Here is an 18,442-nt window from a genome sequence, read left to right as displayed (position 1 = left end):
TGGGATTTTGGGGGGAATTTTGAGAAATTTTGGGGGGAATTTTGGGGAATTTTGGGGGGAATTGTGGGATTTTGGGGGAATTGTGGGATTTTGGGGGGAATTTTGGGGAATTTTGGGGGAATTTTGGGGGATTTGGGGGAATTTTGGGGGAATTTTGGGGGATTTTGGGGGATTTTGGGGGGAATTTTGAGAAATTTTGGGGGGAATTTTGGGGAATTTTGGGGGGAATTGTGGGATTTTGGGGGAATTGTGGGATTTTGGGGGGAATTTTGGGGAATTTTGGGGGAATTTTGGGGGATTTTGGGGGAATTTTGGGATTTTGGGGGGAATTGTGGGATTGGGGGGAATTTTGGGGGGAATTTTGGGGAATTTTGGGGGATTTTGGGGAGATTTTGGGGAATTTTGGGATTTTCGGGGGAATTGTGGGATTTTGGGGGAATTGGGGGATTTTGGGGGGAATTTTGGGGGATTTTGGGGGAATTTTGGGGAATTGTGGGATTTGGGGGGAATTTGGGGGAATTTGGGGGGAATTTTGGGGGATTGTGGGATTTGGGGGGGAATTTGGGGAAATTTTGGGGGAATTTTGGGGGGAATTGTGGGATTTGGGGGGGAATTGTGGGGAATTTTGGGGGGATTTTGGGGAATTTTGGGGGGAATTGTGGGATTTCGGGGAGAATTTTGGGGAATTTTGGGGAATTTTGGGGGATTTTGGGGAATTGTGGGATTTGGGGGGGCATTGTGGGGAATTTTGGGGGAATTTTGGGGAATTTTGGGATTTTGGGGGGAATTTGGGGGAATTTTGGGGAATTTTGGGGGGATTTTGGGAAATTTTGGGGGGAATTTTCGGGGATTTTGGGGAAATTTTGAGATTTTGGGGGGAATTTTGGAGAATTTTGGGGAATTTTGGGCGGAATTGTGGGATTTTGGGGGGGGAATTTGGGAGGGATTTTGTGGGATTTGGGGGGAATTTGAGGAGGTTTTTACGGGATTTTGGGGGAGATTTCGGGGATTTGGGGGGATTTGGGGCGGTTTTTATGGGATTTTCCGGGGTTTTTACGGGATTTTTGGCGGAATTTGGGAGGTTTTATGGGATTTGGGGGAATTTTGGGGGTTTTGGCGGATTTTATGGGATTTGGGGAGTTTTGGGGAGGTTTTTAAGGGATTTTAGGGGAGATTTTGGGGATTTGGGGTGGTTTTTACGGGATTTTTCGGGGTTTTTACGGGATTTGGGGGAAATATGGGAGGTTTTATGGGGTTTGGGGGGATTTGGGGGGGGATTGATGGGATTTTTTATGGGATTTTTGGGGATTTGGGGGGAATTTGGGAGGTTTTTACGGGATTTTAGGGGAGATTTTGGGGAGGGGTTTGGGGGATTTGGGGGATTTTGGGAGGATTTTGTGGGATTTGGGGGGGATTTTATGGGATTTTATGGGATTTTATGGGATTTTTTGGGGATTTTGGGGGGATTTTTGGGAATTTTGGGGGATTTTTTGGATTTTATGGGATTTGGGGGGATTTACGGGATTTGGGGGATTTTGGGAGGTTTGGGGGGAATTTGGGGAGAGGTTTATGAGATTTTTGGGGAATTTGGGAGGATTTCGGGGGTTTTAGGGCATTCTGGGGGGATTTGGGGATTTTTATGGGGTTTTAATAGGATTTAATGGGAATTTTGGGGGGATTTTCTGCCTTTTTCACGGGGATTTTTTTGTGGGGGAATTTTGGGATTATTTGGAAATTTTTTTGGGGAATTTTGGGCTCCCAGGCTGTTCTGGAGGCGGAGCTGGGCCCGGGCTGGCGGCAGCAGCTGCGGGAATTTGGGGGATTCCGTGGTTTTAATGGGGATTTAATGGGATTTTAATCGGATTTTAATCGGATTTTTATTGGGGTTTTTATTGGGATTTTAATGGGATTTTAATGGGATTTAATGGGATTTTAATGGGATTTTAAGGGGATTTTAATGGGATTTTTATTGGGATTTTAATGGGATTTTTATTAGAATTTTAATAGGATTTTTATTAGGATTTTCATCGGATATAATGGGATTTTAATGGGATTTTTATTGGGATTTTTATGAGGATTTTAATGGGATTTTAATGGGATTTTTATTGGATTTTTATTGGGATTTTAATTGGGATTTTTATTGGGATTTTTATTGGGATTTTTATTGAGATTTAATGGGATTTTATTGGGATTTTTATTGGGATTTTAATGGAATTTTAATGGGATTTTTCTGGGATTTTTTGGGATTTATTGGGATTTAATGGGATTTTTATTGGGATTTTAATGGGATTTTTAATGGGATTTTTCTGGGATTTTTTGGGATTTATTGGGATTTAATGGGATTTTTATTGGACTTTTAATGGATTTTTAATGGGATTTTTATTGGGATTTTAATGGAATTTTAATGGAATTTTAATGGAATTTAATGGAATTTTTATTGGAATTTTAATGGGAATTTATGGGATGTTTTTGCTATTCTATGACATTTTATGGGATTTTCACGGGGATTTTTTGGGGGAATTCTTGGATTTTTCCGGGAATCCGGTGTCCCCAGGCGGTTCTGGACGCGGAGCTGGGCGCGGGCTGGCGGGAGCAGCTGCAGGAATTCGGGGAGGCGCCGGTGGCGGCGGCGTCCCTGGGGCAGGTGCATCGGGGGGCGGCTGCGCTGCGGCACCGACGTCGCCATCAAGGTCCAGGTGGGGGGAGAACCTGGAGTTTGGGGGATTTGGGGGGGATTTGGGGGGATTTTGGGGAATTCGGGGAGATTTTGGGGGAATTTTGGGGGGGATTTGGGGAATTTGGGGGGATTTTAGAGGATTTTTGGGGAATTTTTGGGGATTTGGGGGGATTTTTTTGGAATTTTGGGGGGATTTGGGGAATTTGGGGGGATTTTAGAGGATTTTTAGGGGATTTTGGGGATTTGGGGGATTTTTTCGGAATTTGGGGGGATTTTGGGGGATTTTTGGGAATTTTGGGGGATTTGGGGGATTTTTGGGGATTTTGGGGGGGATTTGGGGAATTGGGGGGGATTTTAGAGGATTTTTGGGGGATTTTGGGGGATTTTTTGGGATTTGGGGGGATTTCGGGGGATTTTGGGGGAATTTTTGGGGATTTTGGGGGGGATTTGGGGAGTTTGGGGGGATTTTAGAGGATTTTTGGGGATTTTGGGGGATCTGGGGGGATTTTTTGGGAATTTTGGGGGATTTGGGGGGGATTTGGGGTATTTGGGGGGATTTTAGAGGATTTTTTTGGGAATTTTGGGGGGATTTTTTGGGAATTTTTGGGGGATTTTTGGGGGGAATTTGGGGGGGATTTTGGGGGAATTTTTTTGGGATGTTCGAGGATTATTGGGGATTTTGGGGGAATTTGGGGGGATTTGGGGGGAATTTTTGGGGGGATTTAGGGGATTTCAGGGGTATTTTTCGGGATTTTGGGGGAATTTTTGGGGGGAATTTTAGAGGATTTTTGGGGGGATTTTTTGGGAAACTTGGAGGGATTTGGGGGAATTTCGAGGAATTTCCGGGAATTTGGGGGATTTTGGGGAATTTTTTGGGATTTGGGGGGAATTTCTGGGGGATTGGGGGGAATTTTGGGGGAATTTTTAGAAATTTGGGGGGATTTTGGGGAGAATTTCTGGGGAATTTCGGGAATTTGGGGGGATTTTGGGGAGGGATTTTGGGGATTTTTTTGGGGAATTCTTTTGGAATTTGGGGGGGATTTGGGGGATTTGGGGGATTTGGCGATCTGGGCTGGAACTTGAGGGTCAGCGAGGGGGAATTCGGGACACAGGGGTGGAAACTCGGGGATTTGGGCGGAACTTGGAATCTTGGGTTGGGATTTGGGGAATTGAGGTTGGAAATTTGGGAATTTGGGCCCGAATTGGTGAATTTGGTGATTTTTGGCCCCCCCTGCAGTACCCGGGCGTCGCCCGCAGCATCAGCAGCGACATTGAGAATCTCCTGATGGTGCTGAGCCTCAGCCCCGGCCTGCCCAAAGGTGCCGAATCCGCCCAAAATCGCCCCCAAATCGCCCCCCAAATCAGCCCCAAAATCACCCGCAAATCAGCCCAAAATCAGCTGAAAATCAGCCCAAAATCAGTGCAAAATCACCCCAAAATCAGCCCAAAAATCAGGCACAATTCAGCCCAAAATCAGCCCCAAATCGCCCCCCAAATCAGCCCAAAATCAGCCCAAAATCAGCCCGAAATCAGCCCAAAAATCAGCCCAAAATCACCTGAAAATCAGCCCAAAATCAGCCCAAAAATCAGCCCAAAATCACCTGAAAATCAGCCCAAAATCAGCCCAAAAATCAGCCCAAAATCACCTGAAAATCAGCCCAAAATCAGCCCAAAAATCAGCCCAAAATCACCTGAAAATCAGCCCAAAATCAGCCCAAAAAATCAGCCCAAAATCACCTGAAAATCACCCCAAAATCAGCGCAAAATCAGCCCAAAAACCAGCCCAAAATCAGCCCAAAATCAGCCCAAAATCGGCCCAAAAATCAGCCCAAAAATCAGCCCCAAAATCACTCGCAAATCAGCCCAAAATCAGCCCAAAAATCAGGCACAATTCAGCCCAAAATCAGCCCCAAATCGCCCCCAAATCAGCCCCAAAATCGACCCCAAATCAGCCCCAAAATCACCCGCAAATCAGCCCAAAATCAGCCCAAAAATCAGCCCCAAATCAGCCCCAAATCGCCCCCAAATCAGCCCAAAAATCAGCCCAAAATCAGCCCAAAAATCAGCCCAAAATCAGCTGAAAATCAGGCACAATTCAGCCCAAAATCAGCCCCAAATCGCCCCCAAATCAGCCCAAAATCAGCCCGAAATCAGCCCGAAATCAGCCCAAAAATCAGCCCAAAATCAGCCCCAAAATCAGCCCCAAAATCGACCCAAAAATCAGCCCAAAGTCAGCCCCAAAATCACCTGAAAATCAGCCCAAAATCAGCCAAAAATCAGCCAAAAATCCTCCAAAATCACCCCCAAATCAGCCCAAAATAAACTCAAAATCAGCCCAAAATCCCCCAAAATCAGCCAAAAAAATCAGCGCAAAATCAGCCCCAGATCAACCAAAATAACCTGAAAATCGCCCCAAATCAGCCCAAATCACCCCAAGTTCCCTCTTTCTCCCCAAATTTCCCATTTTTCCCCAAAATTCCCTATTTCCCCCCAAAATTCCCAATTTTTCCCCAAATCCCCCGTTTTTCCCCCCAAATCCCATTTTCCCCCCCAAATTCCCGATTTTCCCCAAAATCCCGTTTTTTCACCCCATTCCCCATTTCTTTCCCTCCCCAAACCCCAATTTTCCCCCAAATTCTCCATTTTTTCCCCAAAATTCCCCATTTCCCCCCAAAATTCCCCATTTTCCCCCAAATCCCATTTTCCCCAAAATTCGCATTTTCCCCCTCTAAATTCCATTTTTCCCAATTCCCAATTTTCCCCCAAATCCCATTTTTTCACCTCATTTCCCATTTCTTTCCTTCCCAAAATCCCCATTTTTTTCCCCAAATCCCATTTCCCAAAATTCCCTATTTCCCCCCCAAAATTCCCCATTTTCCCCCAAAATTCCCATTTCCCCCCAAAATTCCCCATTTTCCCCCCAAATTCCCTATTTTCCCCCAAACTCCATTTTTTTCCCTCCCAAAAATCCCAATTCCCCCCAAATCCCCATTTTTTCCCCCAACCTCCCATTTCCTCCCCAAAATTCCCCATTTTCCCCCAAATCCCATTTCTCCCAAAATTCGCATTTTCCCCCTCTAAATTCCATTTTTCCCAAATTCCCATTTTTTCCCCCAAATCCCGTTTTTTCACCCCATTCCCCATTTCTTTCCCTCCCCAACCCCCAAATTTCCCCCCAAATCCCCCAATTTTTCCCCCAAAACCCCCAAATTTTCCCCCAAAACCTCCGATTTTTCCTCCCCAACTCCCCCCCAAATTCCCGGTTTTTTTCCCCCCAAATTCCCGTTTTTGGTTTTTTCCCAAAATCCCCGTTTCTCACCCCAAATCCTCAGGGCTGTTTGCGGCGCAGTCCCTGCGGGCGCTGCAGCGCGAGCTCGAGCTCGAGTGCGACTATCGCAGGGAGGCCCGGAGCACCCAGAAATTCCGGTCGGTTCCCGAAAATCCCCCCAAAATTCCCAACATTCCGGCAAATTTGGGGGGTTTGGGGGTTTTTTAGGATTTTGGGGGATTTTGGGGCGATTTTGGGGGATTTTGGGGCGGTTTTAGGGGGTTTTAGAGCGGTTTTGGGACATTTTTAGGAGCGGTTTTCCAGGGATTTTGGAGGTTTTTAAATTTTGGGGGATTTTTGGGAATCACAAAAACTCACAAAAATCCCACTTTAATGGGATTTTTGTCGGATTTTGATCGTTTTAAATGGGATTTTTTCGGAATTTTGGGGGAATTCGGGGTGGAATTTTTTAGGATTTGTGATTTAGGATATTTTGGGGATGGTTTTTCCGGGATTTTTATCGGATTTTGGCCATTTCTACCCGGATTTTTGGGAGGGTTTTGATGGTTTTGGGTGGAATTTTTTGGGATTCGTGATTTAGGATATTTCGGGGATGGTTTTTCCGGGATTTTCGTGGGATTTGGGTCGTTTTTAATGAGATTTTGGCCGTTTTCAACGGGATTTTTATCGGATTTTGGCCGTTTCTACCCGGATTTTTTCGGGGTTTTTTGGTGGGAATTTTTGGGATTTATTATTTTTTGGGATTTTCCCAGGTCCCTGCTGAGCTCGGACCCGTTTTTCCGCGTGCCGGGGGGTGGTGCCGGCGCTGAGCGCGCGCCGCGTGCTGTGCACCGAGTGGGGGCGGGGCGAGCCCCTGGAGCGCTGCCGGCACCTGAGCCAGGAGAGGCGCGACCAGGTGAGCGGGGACCCGAAATTTGGGGGATTTGGGGGGGGGGGAATCCCAAAATTTGGGGGATTTTTGGGAGGTGGGACCCGAAATTTGGGGGTTCGGGGGGGGAAAATCCCAAAATTTGGGGGGTTTGGGGGGGGGAAAATCCCAAAATTTGGGGGTTCGGGGGGTGGGACCCGAAATTTGGGGGGTTTTGGGAGGTGGGACCCCAAAATTTGGGGGGTTCGGAGGGTGGGACCCGAAATTTGGGGGTTTGGGGGGGGAAAATCCCAAAATTTGGGGGGTTTGGGAGGTGGGACCCCAAAATTTGGGCGGTTCGGGGGGGGGGGGACCCCAAAATTTGGGGGGTTTTGGGAGGTGGGACCCAAAATTTGGGGGGTTCGGGGGGTGAAAATCCCAAAATTTGGGGGATTTTGGGAGGTGGGACCCGAAATTTGGGGGATTCGTGGGGGGGACCCCAAAATTTGGGGGGTTTTGGGAGGTGGGACCCCGAAATTTGGGGGGTTTGGGGGGTGGGACCCGAAATTTGGGGGTTCGGGGGGGGAATCCCAAAATTTGGGGGGTTTGGGGGGTGGGACCCCGAAATTTGGGGGGTTTGGGGGGGGAAAATCCCAAAATTTGGGGGTTTTGGGAGGTGGGACCCTGAAATTTGGGGGGTTTGGGGGGGGGAAAATCCCAAAATTTGGGGGGTTTGGGGGGGGAAAATCCCAAAATTTGGGGGTTCGGGGGGTGGGACCCGAAATTTGGGGGGTTTTGGGAGGTGGGACCCGAAATTTGGGGGGTTCGGGGGGTGAAAATCCCAAATTTGGGGGATTTTGGGAGGTGGGACCCGAAATTTGGGGGGTTCGGGGGGGGGACCCCAAAATTTGGGGGGTTTTGGGAGGTGGGACCCCAAAATTTGGGGGATTCGGGGGGGGGGACCCCAAAATTTGGGGGATTTTGGGAGGTGGGACCCCAAAATTTGGGGGTTCGGGGGGGGAAAATCCCAAAATTTGGGGGGTTCGGGGGGTGGGACCCGAAATTTGGGGGTTCGGGGGGAATCCCAAAAATTTGGGGGGTTTTGGGAGGTGGGGCCCGAAATTTGGGGGTTTGGGGGGGGAAAATCCCAAAATTTGGGGGGTTTTGGGAGGTGGGACCCAAAATTTGGGGGGTTTTGGGAGGTGGGACCCGAAATTTGGGGGGTTCGGGGGGGGGAAATCCCAAAATTTGGGGGATTTTTGGAGGTGGGACCCGAAATTTGGGGGATTTTTGGGAGGTGGGACCCGAAATTTGGGGGTTCGGGGGGGGGAATCCCAAAATTTGGGGGGTTTTGGGAGGTGGGACCCAAAATTTGGGGGGGCTTGGGGGGGGGAAAATCCCAAAATTTGGGGGGGTTCGGGGGGGTGGGACCCGAAATTTGGGGGTTCGGGGGGGGGAAATCCCAAAATTTGGGGGGTTTTGGGAGGTGGGGCCCAAAATTTGGGGGATTTTTTGGGAGGTGGGACCCAAAATTTGGGGGGTTTTGGGAGGTGGGACCCGAAATTTGGGGGTTCGGGGGGGGAAAATCCCAAAATTTGGGGGGTTTTGGGAGGTGGGACCCGAAACCTGGGGGATTTGGGGGGTGGGGCCCAAAATTTGGGGGTTTCGGGGGAGTTTTGGGGGAAAATTTGGGGGATTTTTGGGAATTTGGGGGATTTTGGGGGGATTCATTTTTTAATTTGGGGGAATTTTGGGGAAAATTTGGGGAATCTTTGGGAATTTGGGGGAATATGGGTGGGTTTGGGGGGTCTTTGGGGGGATTTTGGGGGGATTTGGGGAGGTTTGGGGAATTTTCGGGGGGTTTTGGGGGTGAAATCCCAAAAATTTGGGGGATTTTTGGAGGTGGGACCCAAAATTCGGAGGGATTTGGGGGATTTTTGGGGGGAATTTTGGGGAATTTCGGGGAAAATTTGGGGAGTTTTGGGGAAAATTTGGGGAATTTGGGGGGATATGGGTGGATTTTGGGGATTTTGGGGGTTTGGGGGGAATTTTGGGAGATTTTGGGGAGGTTATGGGGGGATTTTGGGGTGAGACCCCGAAATTTGGGGGGATTTGGGGGATTTTGGGGTCCTTGACAGGCGGGATCCCAAAATTTTGGGGATTTTGGGGAAGTTTGGGCAGATTTGGGGGAGATTTACCCCCAAATTCCGGGGATTTTGGGATTTCAAAGGGGCTTCGTTGATTTATTTTTTTTTCTTTTAAATTTTCGGGATTTTCTTTTGTTTTTTTTTTTCTTTTCTCATTTTCGGGTGGATTTTTTTGCGGATTTTTGAGGATTTTTTTGGGGGGGGAATTTTGAGACCCGGGAAAATTTTGGGAATGTTCCCAACCCCCCCCCCAAATTTTCCCGGGTTTAACCCTTTCCCGCCCAGATCTGCTCGCAGCTGCTCCGCCTTTGCCTCCTGGAGCTTTTCCAGTTCCGCTTCATGCAGAGCGACCCCAACTGGGCCAATTTCCTCTACGAGCCTCAGAGCCACACGGTCGGCGCCAAAAACAGCCCAAAAACCCGGATTTTGGGAAATTTGGGGGAAATTTGGGGGATTTTGGAGCATTTTGAATGGATTTGGGGGGATTTTAAGTGATTTTTGGGGGATTTTAAGGGGATTTAAAGTGAATTTTGGGTGGATTTTAAGGGGATTTTAAGGGGGTTTTAAATGGGGTTTTAAAGGGGTTTTAAGGGGATTTAAAGGGAATTTTAAATGGGATTTTAAGTGATTTTTTGGGATTTAAAGTGAATTTTGGGTGAATTTTAAGGGGATTTTAAAGGAGATTTTAAAGGGGTTTTAAGTGGATTTAAAGGGAATTTTAAATGGGATTTTAAGGGGATTTTAAAGGGGTTTTAAGTGGATTTAAAGGGAATCTTTAAGTGGATTTTAAGGGGGTTTTAAAGGGATTTTAAGTGGATTCAAAGTGGATTTAGAGGGAATTTTAAAGGGGATTTTAAGGGGATTTTAAAGGGGTTTTAAGTGGATTTAAAGGGAATTTTAAAGTGGATTTTAAGGAGATTTTTAAGGGGATTTAAAGGGAAATTTAAGTGGAATTTTAGGTGAGATTTAAAGGGGATTTTAAGGGGATTTTAGGTGGATTTTAGGGAGATTTAAAGTGGATTTTTAAGGGAGTTTTAATGGATTTTTTGGGGGATTTTGGGGGATTTGGGAGGATTTTGGGGTCTCTGCCCCAACCCCAGCTGGGCCAATTCACTCTACGAGCCTCGGAGCCAAAAACAGCCCGAAAAACCCGAATTTTGGGGAGTTCGGGGGATGTTGGAGGAGTTTGGGGGAAATTTGGGGGATTTTGGGGCATTTTGAATGGATTTGGGGGATTTTAAGTGATTTTTGGGGGATTTTAAGGGGATTTAAAGTGAATTTTGAGTGGATTTTAAGGGGATTTTAAGGGGATTTTAAATGGGATTTTAAGGGGGTTTTAAATGGGATTTTAAGGCGGTTTTAAATGGGATTTTAAAGGGGTTTTAAGCGGATTCAAAGTGGATTTTAAGGGAATTTTAAAGGGATTTTAAGTGATTTTTTGGGATTTAAAGTGAATTTTGGGTGGATTTTAAGGGGATTTTAAGGGGGTTTTAAATGGGGTTTTAAAGGGGTTTTAAGTCGATTTTAAGGGAATTTTAAGTGGGATTTTAAGGGGGTTTTAAGGGGTCAGAGCCAAAAATAGCCCAAAAAATCTGAATTTTGGGGAGTTTGGGGAATGTTGGTGAAGTTTTGGGGGGGATTTGGGGAGTTTGGGGGAATTTGGGGAGATTTTGGGGGGATTTGGGGGATTTTGAGAAGATTTGGGGGATTTCATGGTGGGTTTTGGGGGTATCTGGGAATTTTGGGAGATTTGGGGGATTTTTGGGGGGATTTTTTGGGATTTAGGGCGGAATTTTTGTGGGTTTTTTTTTATTTTTGTGGGATTTTTTGAGGGGTTTTTGAGGGATTTGGGGCAGATTGTTGGGGGGATTTTTGGGGGGGATTTTTGGGGGGATTTTTTGGGATTTGGGGCGGAATTTTTGTGGGGTTTTTTTGGATTTTTGTGGGATTTTTTGAGGGGTTTTTGAGGGATTTGGGGCAGATTTTTGGGGGGATTTTCGGGGATTTTTTAAATTATTTTCGGGGGATTTTGTGAGATTTGGGGCAGATTTTGGGGGGATTTTTATGAGGTTTTTTGGGGGATTTTGGGGGATTTTTTTTGGGATTTGGGGCAGATTTTTATGAGGTTTTTTTTTGGGATTTTTGGGGGGATTTGGGGCGGATTTTGGGGGGTTTTGGGGGATTTTTGGGGGGTTTCCTCCATCCTCAGCCCCGAATTTGGAGGTTTTTGGGTCTCCCCAGGTGACGCTGTTGGATTTCGGGGCGTGCCGAGAGTTTGAGCGGGAATTCACCGACCACTACATCGAGGTGGGGAAATGGGGGAAAAACGGGGGGAAAACGGGAAAAAATGGGGAAAAATGGGGAAAAATGGGAAAAAATTGGGGAAAAATGGGAAAAAATTGGGGAAAAATGGGGGAAAATGGGAGGAAAATGGGGGAAAATGGGGAAAAGAGGAGAAAAATGGGAAAAATTGGGAAAAAATGGGAAAAAACGGGAAAAAATTGGGGGGAAATGGGGAAAAATGGGGAAGTGGGAGAAAATTGGGGAAAAATGGGGGAAAACGGGAAAAAATGGGGGGAAATGGGGGAAAATGGGAAAAAGAGGAGAAAAATGGGAAAAAATTGGGGAAAAATGGGGAAAAATGGGGAAAAAATGGAAAAATGGGGAAAAATGGGAAAAAATTGGGGAAAATTGGGAAAATGGGGGAAATGGGGAAAATGGTGAAAGATGGGATAAAATTGGGAAAAAATGGGGAAAATTGGAGAAAACGGGAAAAATAGGAAAATAATGGGGAAATGGGGAGGAAAAGGGGGAAAAAAAGGGAAAAAAATGGGAAAAAAGGGGAAAAGTGGAGAAAATTGGGAAAAAATGGGGGAAAATTGGGGAAAAGAGGAGGGAAATGGGATAGAATGGAAAAATGGGGACAAAACGGGGGGAAATGGGGAAAAATTGGGAAAAACTGGAAAAATGGGGGGAAATGGGAAAAAAAAATGAGGGAAAAAAGGGAAAATGAGAAAAATGGGGGAAATAGGAAAAATGGGGAAAAAATGGGGAAAAATGGGGAAAAATGGGGAAAAATGGGGAAAAATGAGGGAAAAATTGGAGGGAAATGGGAAAATGGGGAGAAAACAGGGATTTTGTGGGATTTTTTTTAAAAATTTGTGGAATTTTGAGGGATTTTGTTGGATTTTGGGGGATTTTTGGGGGTGGTTTTGTGGAAATTTTGAGAGGGTTTGAGGAAAGTTTAATTTTGCGGGATTTTTATTCTTGGGGATTTCCTGAACATTTTGCGGGAATTTTGACGGGGAAAAAAAATCAGAAAAAAAAACCCCGGGATTTATGTGCAAAAAAAAAAAAAGTTAAATTTGGGTGAAAAAGGTGAAATTTGGGGAGAAAATTGTGGATTTGGGGGGTTCCAGGTGATCCGGGCCGCCGCCGACAAGGACGAGGAGAAAATCCTGAGGAAATCCCGGGACCTGAAATTCCTGACGGGCTTCGAGTCCAAGGTGAGAATCGGGGCAAAAAAAAACCAGTTTTGGGGCTTTTTTATTCCCCATTTTGGGGGGTTTTCCCCAAATTTTGGAGGTTTTTCCCCAATTTCCTTCCCTCACCCAAATTTTCGGGTTTTTTCCCCAAATTTCCTTCCCTCACCCAAATTTTGGGGGTTTTTTTCCCCCAATTTTGGGGGTTTTCTCCCTAAATTTCCTTCCTTCACCCCCCAAATTCTGGGGTTTTTTCCTCAAATTTTGGGGTTTTTTCCCCCCAAATCTTGGAATTTTTTTTCCCCATATTTTGGATTTTTTTTCCCCAAAATAATGGATTTTTTTCCCCAAAATTTTGGGTTTTCTCCCCAAATTTCCTTCCCTCACCCCAGATTTTGGCCTTTTCCCCCCAAATTTTGGGGTATTTTCCCCCAAATTTTGGGTTTTCTCCCTAAATTTCCTTCCTTCACCCCCAAATTTTGGGTTTTTTTCCTCAAATTTTGGGTTTTTTTCCCCCAAATCTTGGAATTTTTTTTCCCTCAAATTTTGGAATTTTTTCCCCCAAAATTTTGGGGTTTTCTCCCCAAATTTCCTTCCTTCACCCCCAAATTTTTGGGTTTTTTTTCCCAAAAGATTTTGGATTTTTTTCCCCAAAAGTTTTGGATTTTTTTTCCCCAAAATTTTGGGGTTTTCCCCCAAATTTCCTTCCCTCACCCCAAATTTTGGGGTTTTTTTTCCCCCAGATTTTGGAATCTTTCCTTCCCCAAAATTTTGGATTTCTCCACCAAATTTTGGGGTTTTTTCTTCCCAAATTTCCTTCCCTCACCCCAAATTTTGGAATTTTTTTCCCCAAACTTTTGGGGTTTTTTTCCTCAAATTTGGGGTTTTTTTCCCCCAAATCTTGGAAAGCTTTTTGCCCCAAATTTTGGGGTTTTTTTCCCCCAAATTTTGGGTTTTTCCCCCCAAATTTCCTTCCTCACCCCAAATTTTGGGTTTTTCCCCCCAAATTTCCTTCCCTCACCCCAAATTTTGGGGTTTTTTTTTCCCCCCAGATTTTGGAATTTTTCCTTCCCCAAAATTTTGGATTTCTCCACCAAATTTTCGGGTTTCTTTCCCCCCCAAATTTCCTTCCCTCACCCCAAATTTTGGAATTTTTTTCCCCAAACTTTTGGGGTTTTCTCCCCGAATTTCCATCCCTCATCCAAATTTTGCGGTATTCTCCCCCAAATTTTGGATTCTTTTCCTCAAATTTTGGAATTTTTTTTCCCCAAATTTTGGGGTTTTTTTCCTCAAATTTGGGGGTTTTCCCCCCAAATCTTGGAAAGTTTTTTGCCCCAAGTTTTGGGGTTTTTTTCACCCAAATTTTGGGTTTTTCCCCCCAAATTTCCTTCCCTCACCCCAAATTTTGGGTTTTCCCTCCAAATTTCCTTCCCTCACCCCAAATTTTGGTTTTTTTTTCCCCCCCAGATTTTGGAATTTTTCCTTCCCCAAAATTTTGGATTTCTCCCCCAAATTTTCGGGTTTCTTTCCCCCCCCAAATTTCCTTCCCTCACCCCCAAATTTTGGGTTTTTCCCCCCAAATTTCCTTCCCTCACCCCAAATTTTGGGTTTTCCCCCCAAATTTCCTTCCCTCACCCCAAAATTTCGGGGCCTTTTCCCCCCCACCCCCATGTTTCCCCCCCCCCCCCCACCTCCCGACCCCAAAATCCCCTTTTTTTTCACCCCAAAAAAATCTCTCCCTCTTTTTTTTTTTTCCAGGCCATGGAATCCCTGCACGTCCGGGCCGTGCTGCTGCTGGGGGAACCTTTCTGGGGCCCCCAACCCTTCGATTTCGGGGTTCAGGGCACGGCCCGGGGGGTCGGGGGGCTCCTGCCCCAGATGTTGGGGGGTCGCCTGGGCCCCCCCCCCCGAGGCCAGCTACGCCCTGCACCGAAAACTCGGGGGGCTCTTCCTGGCCTGCGCCCACCTCGGGGGCCGCGTGGGCTGCAGGGAGATCTTCCAGAGGGTCTACGAGGAGTACTGGGGGGCAGCCCCAAAAACCCCCGCGGGGGAGAAAAAACAAAAGCCGGGGGAGGAACGCCGAAATCCCGAGGGGGAAAACGCAAAATCCCGAGGGAAAAACCTAAAATCCGGGGGAGAAACCCTGAAATCCCGGGGAAAAACACAAAATCCCGAGGAAAAAACCCAAAATCCGGGGGAGAAACCCTGAAATCCCGAGGGAAAAACCCAAAATCCCGAGGAAAAAAAACAAAATCCCGAGGAAAAAAAAAATCCCGAGGGAAAACCCTGAAATCCTGGGGAAAAAAACAAAATCCCGAGGAAAAAACCCAAAATCCAGAGGGAAAACCCTGAAATCCCGAGGGAAAAACCCAAAATCCCGAAGGAAAAAAAAATCCCGAGGGAAAACCCTGAAATCCCGGGGAAAAACACAAAATCCTGAGGAAAAAACCCAAAATCCAGAGGGAAAACCCTGAAATCCTGGGGAAAAACCCAAAATCCCGAGGGAAAAACCCAAAATCCCGAGGAAAAAAAAAATCCCGAGGGAAAACCCTGAAATCCTGGGGAAAAACACAAAATCCCGAGGAAAAAACCCAAAATCCAGAGGGAAAACCCTGAAATCCGGAGGGAAAAACCCAAAATCCAGAGGGAAAACCCTGAAATCCCGGGGAAAAACACAAAATCCCGAGGAAAAAAAAAACAAAATCCCGAGGGAAAACCCTGAAATCCCGGGGAAAAACCCAAAATCCCGAGGAAAAAAAAATCCCGAGGGAAAACCCTGAAATCCTGGGGAAAAAAACAAAATCCCGAGGGGAAAAACCCAAAATCCAGAGGGAAAAACCCAAAATCCCGGGGAAAAAAACCCAAAATCCCGGGGAAAAAAACCAAAATCCGGGGGAGAAAATGGGAAATTTGGAGGAGAATCACCAGTCCTCAATAAAGGGGGTTTGACCCCAAAATTTCTGAGGATTTGGGGTTGGAGTTGCGGTTTTTTGGGGGGTTTGGAGTTAATTTGGGGTCTGGGGAACCCCAAAATCCCAGAGGGGAACGCCAAAAATCCGGGGATAAACCCCAAAGTCCGAGAGACGCCCCGGAGTCCTCAATAAAGGGGGTGTGACCCCAAATCGGGGCCGGGGTTTTGGAATTTTTGGGGGTTTTTGGAATTTTTGGGGGTTTTTTTGGAATTTTTTGGGGGTTTTTGGAATTTTTGGGGGGGTTTTGGAATTTTTTTGGGGGGTTTGGAATTTTTGGGGGGTTCTTTTTCTGGGGGTTTAGGATTTTGGGGGTTCCTGGTTTGGGAGTCGGGGTTTTTGGGGGGGATTCTGATTTGGGGGTTCGGATTTTGGGGATTCCATTTTTGGGGTCGGTTCCCGGTTTTTGGGGGTTCAGATTTTGGGGGTTCAGATTTTGGGAATTCCATTTCTGGGGATTCCATTTTTGGGGTCAGTTCCCGGTTTTGGGGGATTCTGATTCGGGGTTTCAGATTTTGGGGATTCCATTTTTGGGGATTCCATTTTTGGGGTCGGTTCCCGGTTTTTGGGGGTTCAGATTTTGGGGGTTCAGATTTTGGGGATTCCATTTTTGGGGATTCCATTTTTGGGGGGCTGTTCCCGGTTTTTGGGGGATTCTGATTTTGGGGGTTCAGATTTTGGGAATTCCATTTCTGGGGATTCCATTTTTGGGGTCGGTTCCCGGTTTTTGGGGGTTCAGATTTTGGAGATTCCATTTTTGGGGATTCCATTTTTGGGGATTCCATTTTTGGGGGGCTGTTCCCGGTTTTTGGGGGGATTCTGATTTGGGGGCGTTAATTTGGGGGCGGGGTCTCCGTTTTAGGGTGTTGGGCGAACAAACGGGGGTGCGGCTCATTTGCATATTCATGAGGCCACCAGCCAATGAATCTGGGGTTATGGCAGGTGAGGATTGGGGGTTAATTTGCATATTCATGAAGCTCCCAGCCAATGGGTGCAGGGCTGCACTGGGCGGGGTTTAATGCTTTGATTTGCATATTCATGCGGCGCCAGCCAATGGCTGCTGCGCTGTGCTGGGCGGGGTTTGGTGGTTTGATTTGCATATTCATGAGGAGGCAGTTAATAGATGCGGAGCAGTGTTGGGCAGGTCGCTCTTTTAATTTGCATATTCATGATGCCTCCAGCCAATGGCTACAGAGCCGCACTGGGTCGGGCGGTGTTGATCTATTTGCATATTCATGAGGGGGCGGGGCTCAGCGGGGTCAGGGGTTTGGGGATCCCCAAATTTTGTCCTTTTCAGGTTTTTTTTCATTATTTCTCCATTTCCCCCATTTCCCCCCATATTTTCCCCCCGTTTTCTCTCATTTTTTCCCTCTATTCCCCCATTTTCCAGCTTTTTCCCCATTTTTCCCCTTTTCCCCCATTTTTCCCCATTTGTCCCCCCGTTTTTCTGCGTTTTTCCCTCTTTTTTTCCCATTTCCCCCCATTTTTTCCACCTTTCCCCCCGTTTTTCCCCATATTTTCCCCTCTTTCCTCATTTTTTCCTCATTTTTCCCCCATTTTTCCCCATCTTTCCCTGTTTTTTTCCCAATTTTCCCCATTTCCCCTCATTTTTCCCCATTTTCCCCCCGTTTTTCCCTGGTTTTCCCCGGTTTTCCCCATTTTTCCCGTTTATCCCCATTTTTTCCGTTTTTTCCCCCATTTCCCCGTTTTTCCCGGTTTTTCCCCGTTTTGTCTCCTTTTTCCCATTTTTCCTAATTTTCCCCTTTTCCCCCCATTTTTTCCGTTTTTTTCCATTTTTCCCGTTTTTTTCCATTTTTCCCGTTTTCTCCCCATTTTTTCCTCATTTTTCCCCTGTTTTTTCTCCGTTTTTCCCCATTTTCCCCCGTTTTCCCCCATTTTCCCCTTTTGCCCCATTTTTCCCTGTTTTTTTTTCCATTTTTCCCCATTTTCCCCATTTATCCCCGTTTTTCCCCATCTTTTCCCCATTTTTCCGTTTTTTCTCTGTTTTCCCCCGTTTCCCCCGTTTTCCCCCTTTTTCCCGTTATTTTCCCCATTTTCCCCATTTTTCCTCATTTCCCCCCATTTTTTCCCCATTTCTCCTGGTTTTATCCCAATTTTTTCCCAATTTTCCCAGTTTCCCCGTTTTCCCCCCATTTCCCCCCATTTCTTCCCGGTTTTTTTCCCATTTTTCCCGGTTTTATCCCATTTGACCCATTTTTTCCCATTTCCCCCGTTTTTCCCCCATTTCCCCGCATTTTTTCCCATTTTCCCCCCATTTTTTTCCCATTTTCCCCCATTTTTCCCCGTTTTTCCCGGTTTTATCCCATTTTTTTCCCATTTCCCCCGTTTTTTTCCCCCATTTTCCCCCATTTTTTCCCATTTTTTCCCCATTTTTCCCGGTTTTATCCCATTTTTTTCCCACTTCCCCCGTTTTTCCCCCATTTCCCCGCATTTTTTCCCATTTTTCCCCCATTTTCCCCCATTTTTTCCCCGTTTTTCCCGGTTTTATCCCATTTTTTCCCATTTCCCCCGATTTTTCCCCCATTTTTTCCCATTTTTTTCCCATTTTTTCCCTATTTTTTCCCGGTTTTATCCCATTTTCCCCATTTTTTCCCATTTCCCCCGTTTTTTAACCCATTTTCTCCCCATTTCCCCCCATTTTTCCCGGTTTTATCCCATTTTTTCCCATTTTCCCCGTTTTTTCCCCATTTTTCCCGGGCCGGGCGGGGCCGTTGCCCCCCCGCCCCCCCCCCAGCCCCGCCGTTGCCATGGAAACAGCGCCCCCCCCCCCCCCCTTAAAGGGGCCGCGGGGAATTTTTGGGGAATTTGGAGAATTTTGGGGATTTTGAAGGATCTGGGAGGAATTTTGGAGGGAATTTGGGGAGATTTGGGGAATTCTGGGGGATTTTGGAGAATTTGGGGGAATTTGGGGGAGATTTTGGGGGGATTTTGGGAACTTTGGGGGCAGATTTTGAGGAAATTTTGGGGAGATTTGGGGGAATTTGGGAGTTTCGGGGAGGATTTTGAGGGA

The 18,442-nt window shown here is 46.4% G+C and overlaps 1 protein-coding gene across 1 annotated transcript; it reads left to right on the top strand.

Annotated features, from left to right (window-relative positions):
- Positions 1-1,571: 1,571 nt before the first annotated feature.
- Positions 1,572-15,409, top strand: LOC136306128 (atypical kinase COQ8B, mitochondrial-like). Its single transcript, XM_066209467.1, is given in 11 exon segments — positions 1,572-2,659; positions 2,661-2,696; positions 3,915-3,996; positions 6,010-6,103; positions 6,719-6,755; positions 6,757-6,861; positions 9,246-9,353; positions 11,202-11,267; positions 12,380-12,466; positions 14,201-14,338; positions 14,340-15,409. Coding segments are annotated over 11 exon segments (1,266 nt in total). The 5' UTR covers positions 1,572-2,458; the 3' UTR covers positions 14,652-15,409.
- Positions 15,410-18,442: the final 3,033 nt, after the last annotated feature.

The sequence above is a fragment of the Chamaea fasciata genome, unplaced genomic scaffold (genome assembly GCF_029207755.1).
Source record: "Chamaea fasciata isolate MVZ Bird 193981 ecotype frontalis unplaced genomic scaffold, bChaFas1.0.hap1 SCAF_1014, whole genome shotgun sequence".
Taxonomy (NCBI): domain Eukaryota; kingdom Metazoa; phylum Chordata; class Aves; order Passeriformes; family Sylviidae; genus Chamaea; species Chamaea fasciata.
The sequence above is the reverse complement of the archived record's forward strand: the minus strand, read 5'-3'. Positions and strand labels throughout refer to the sequence as shown.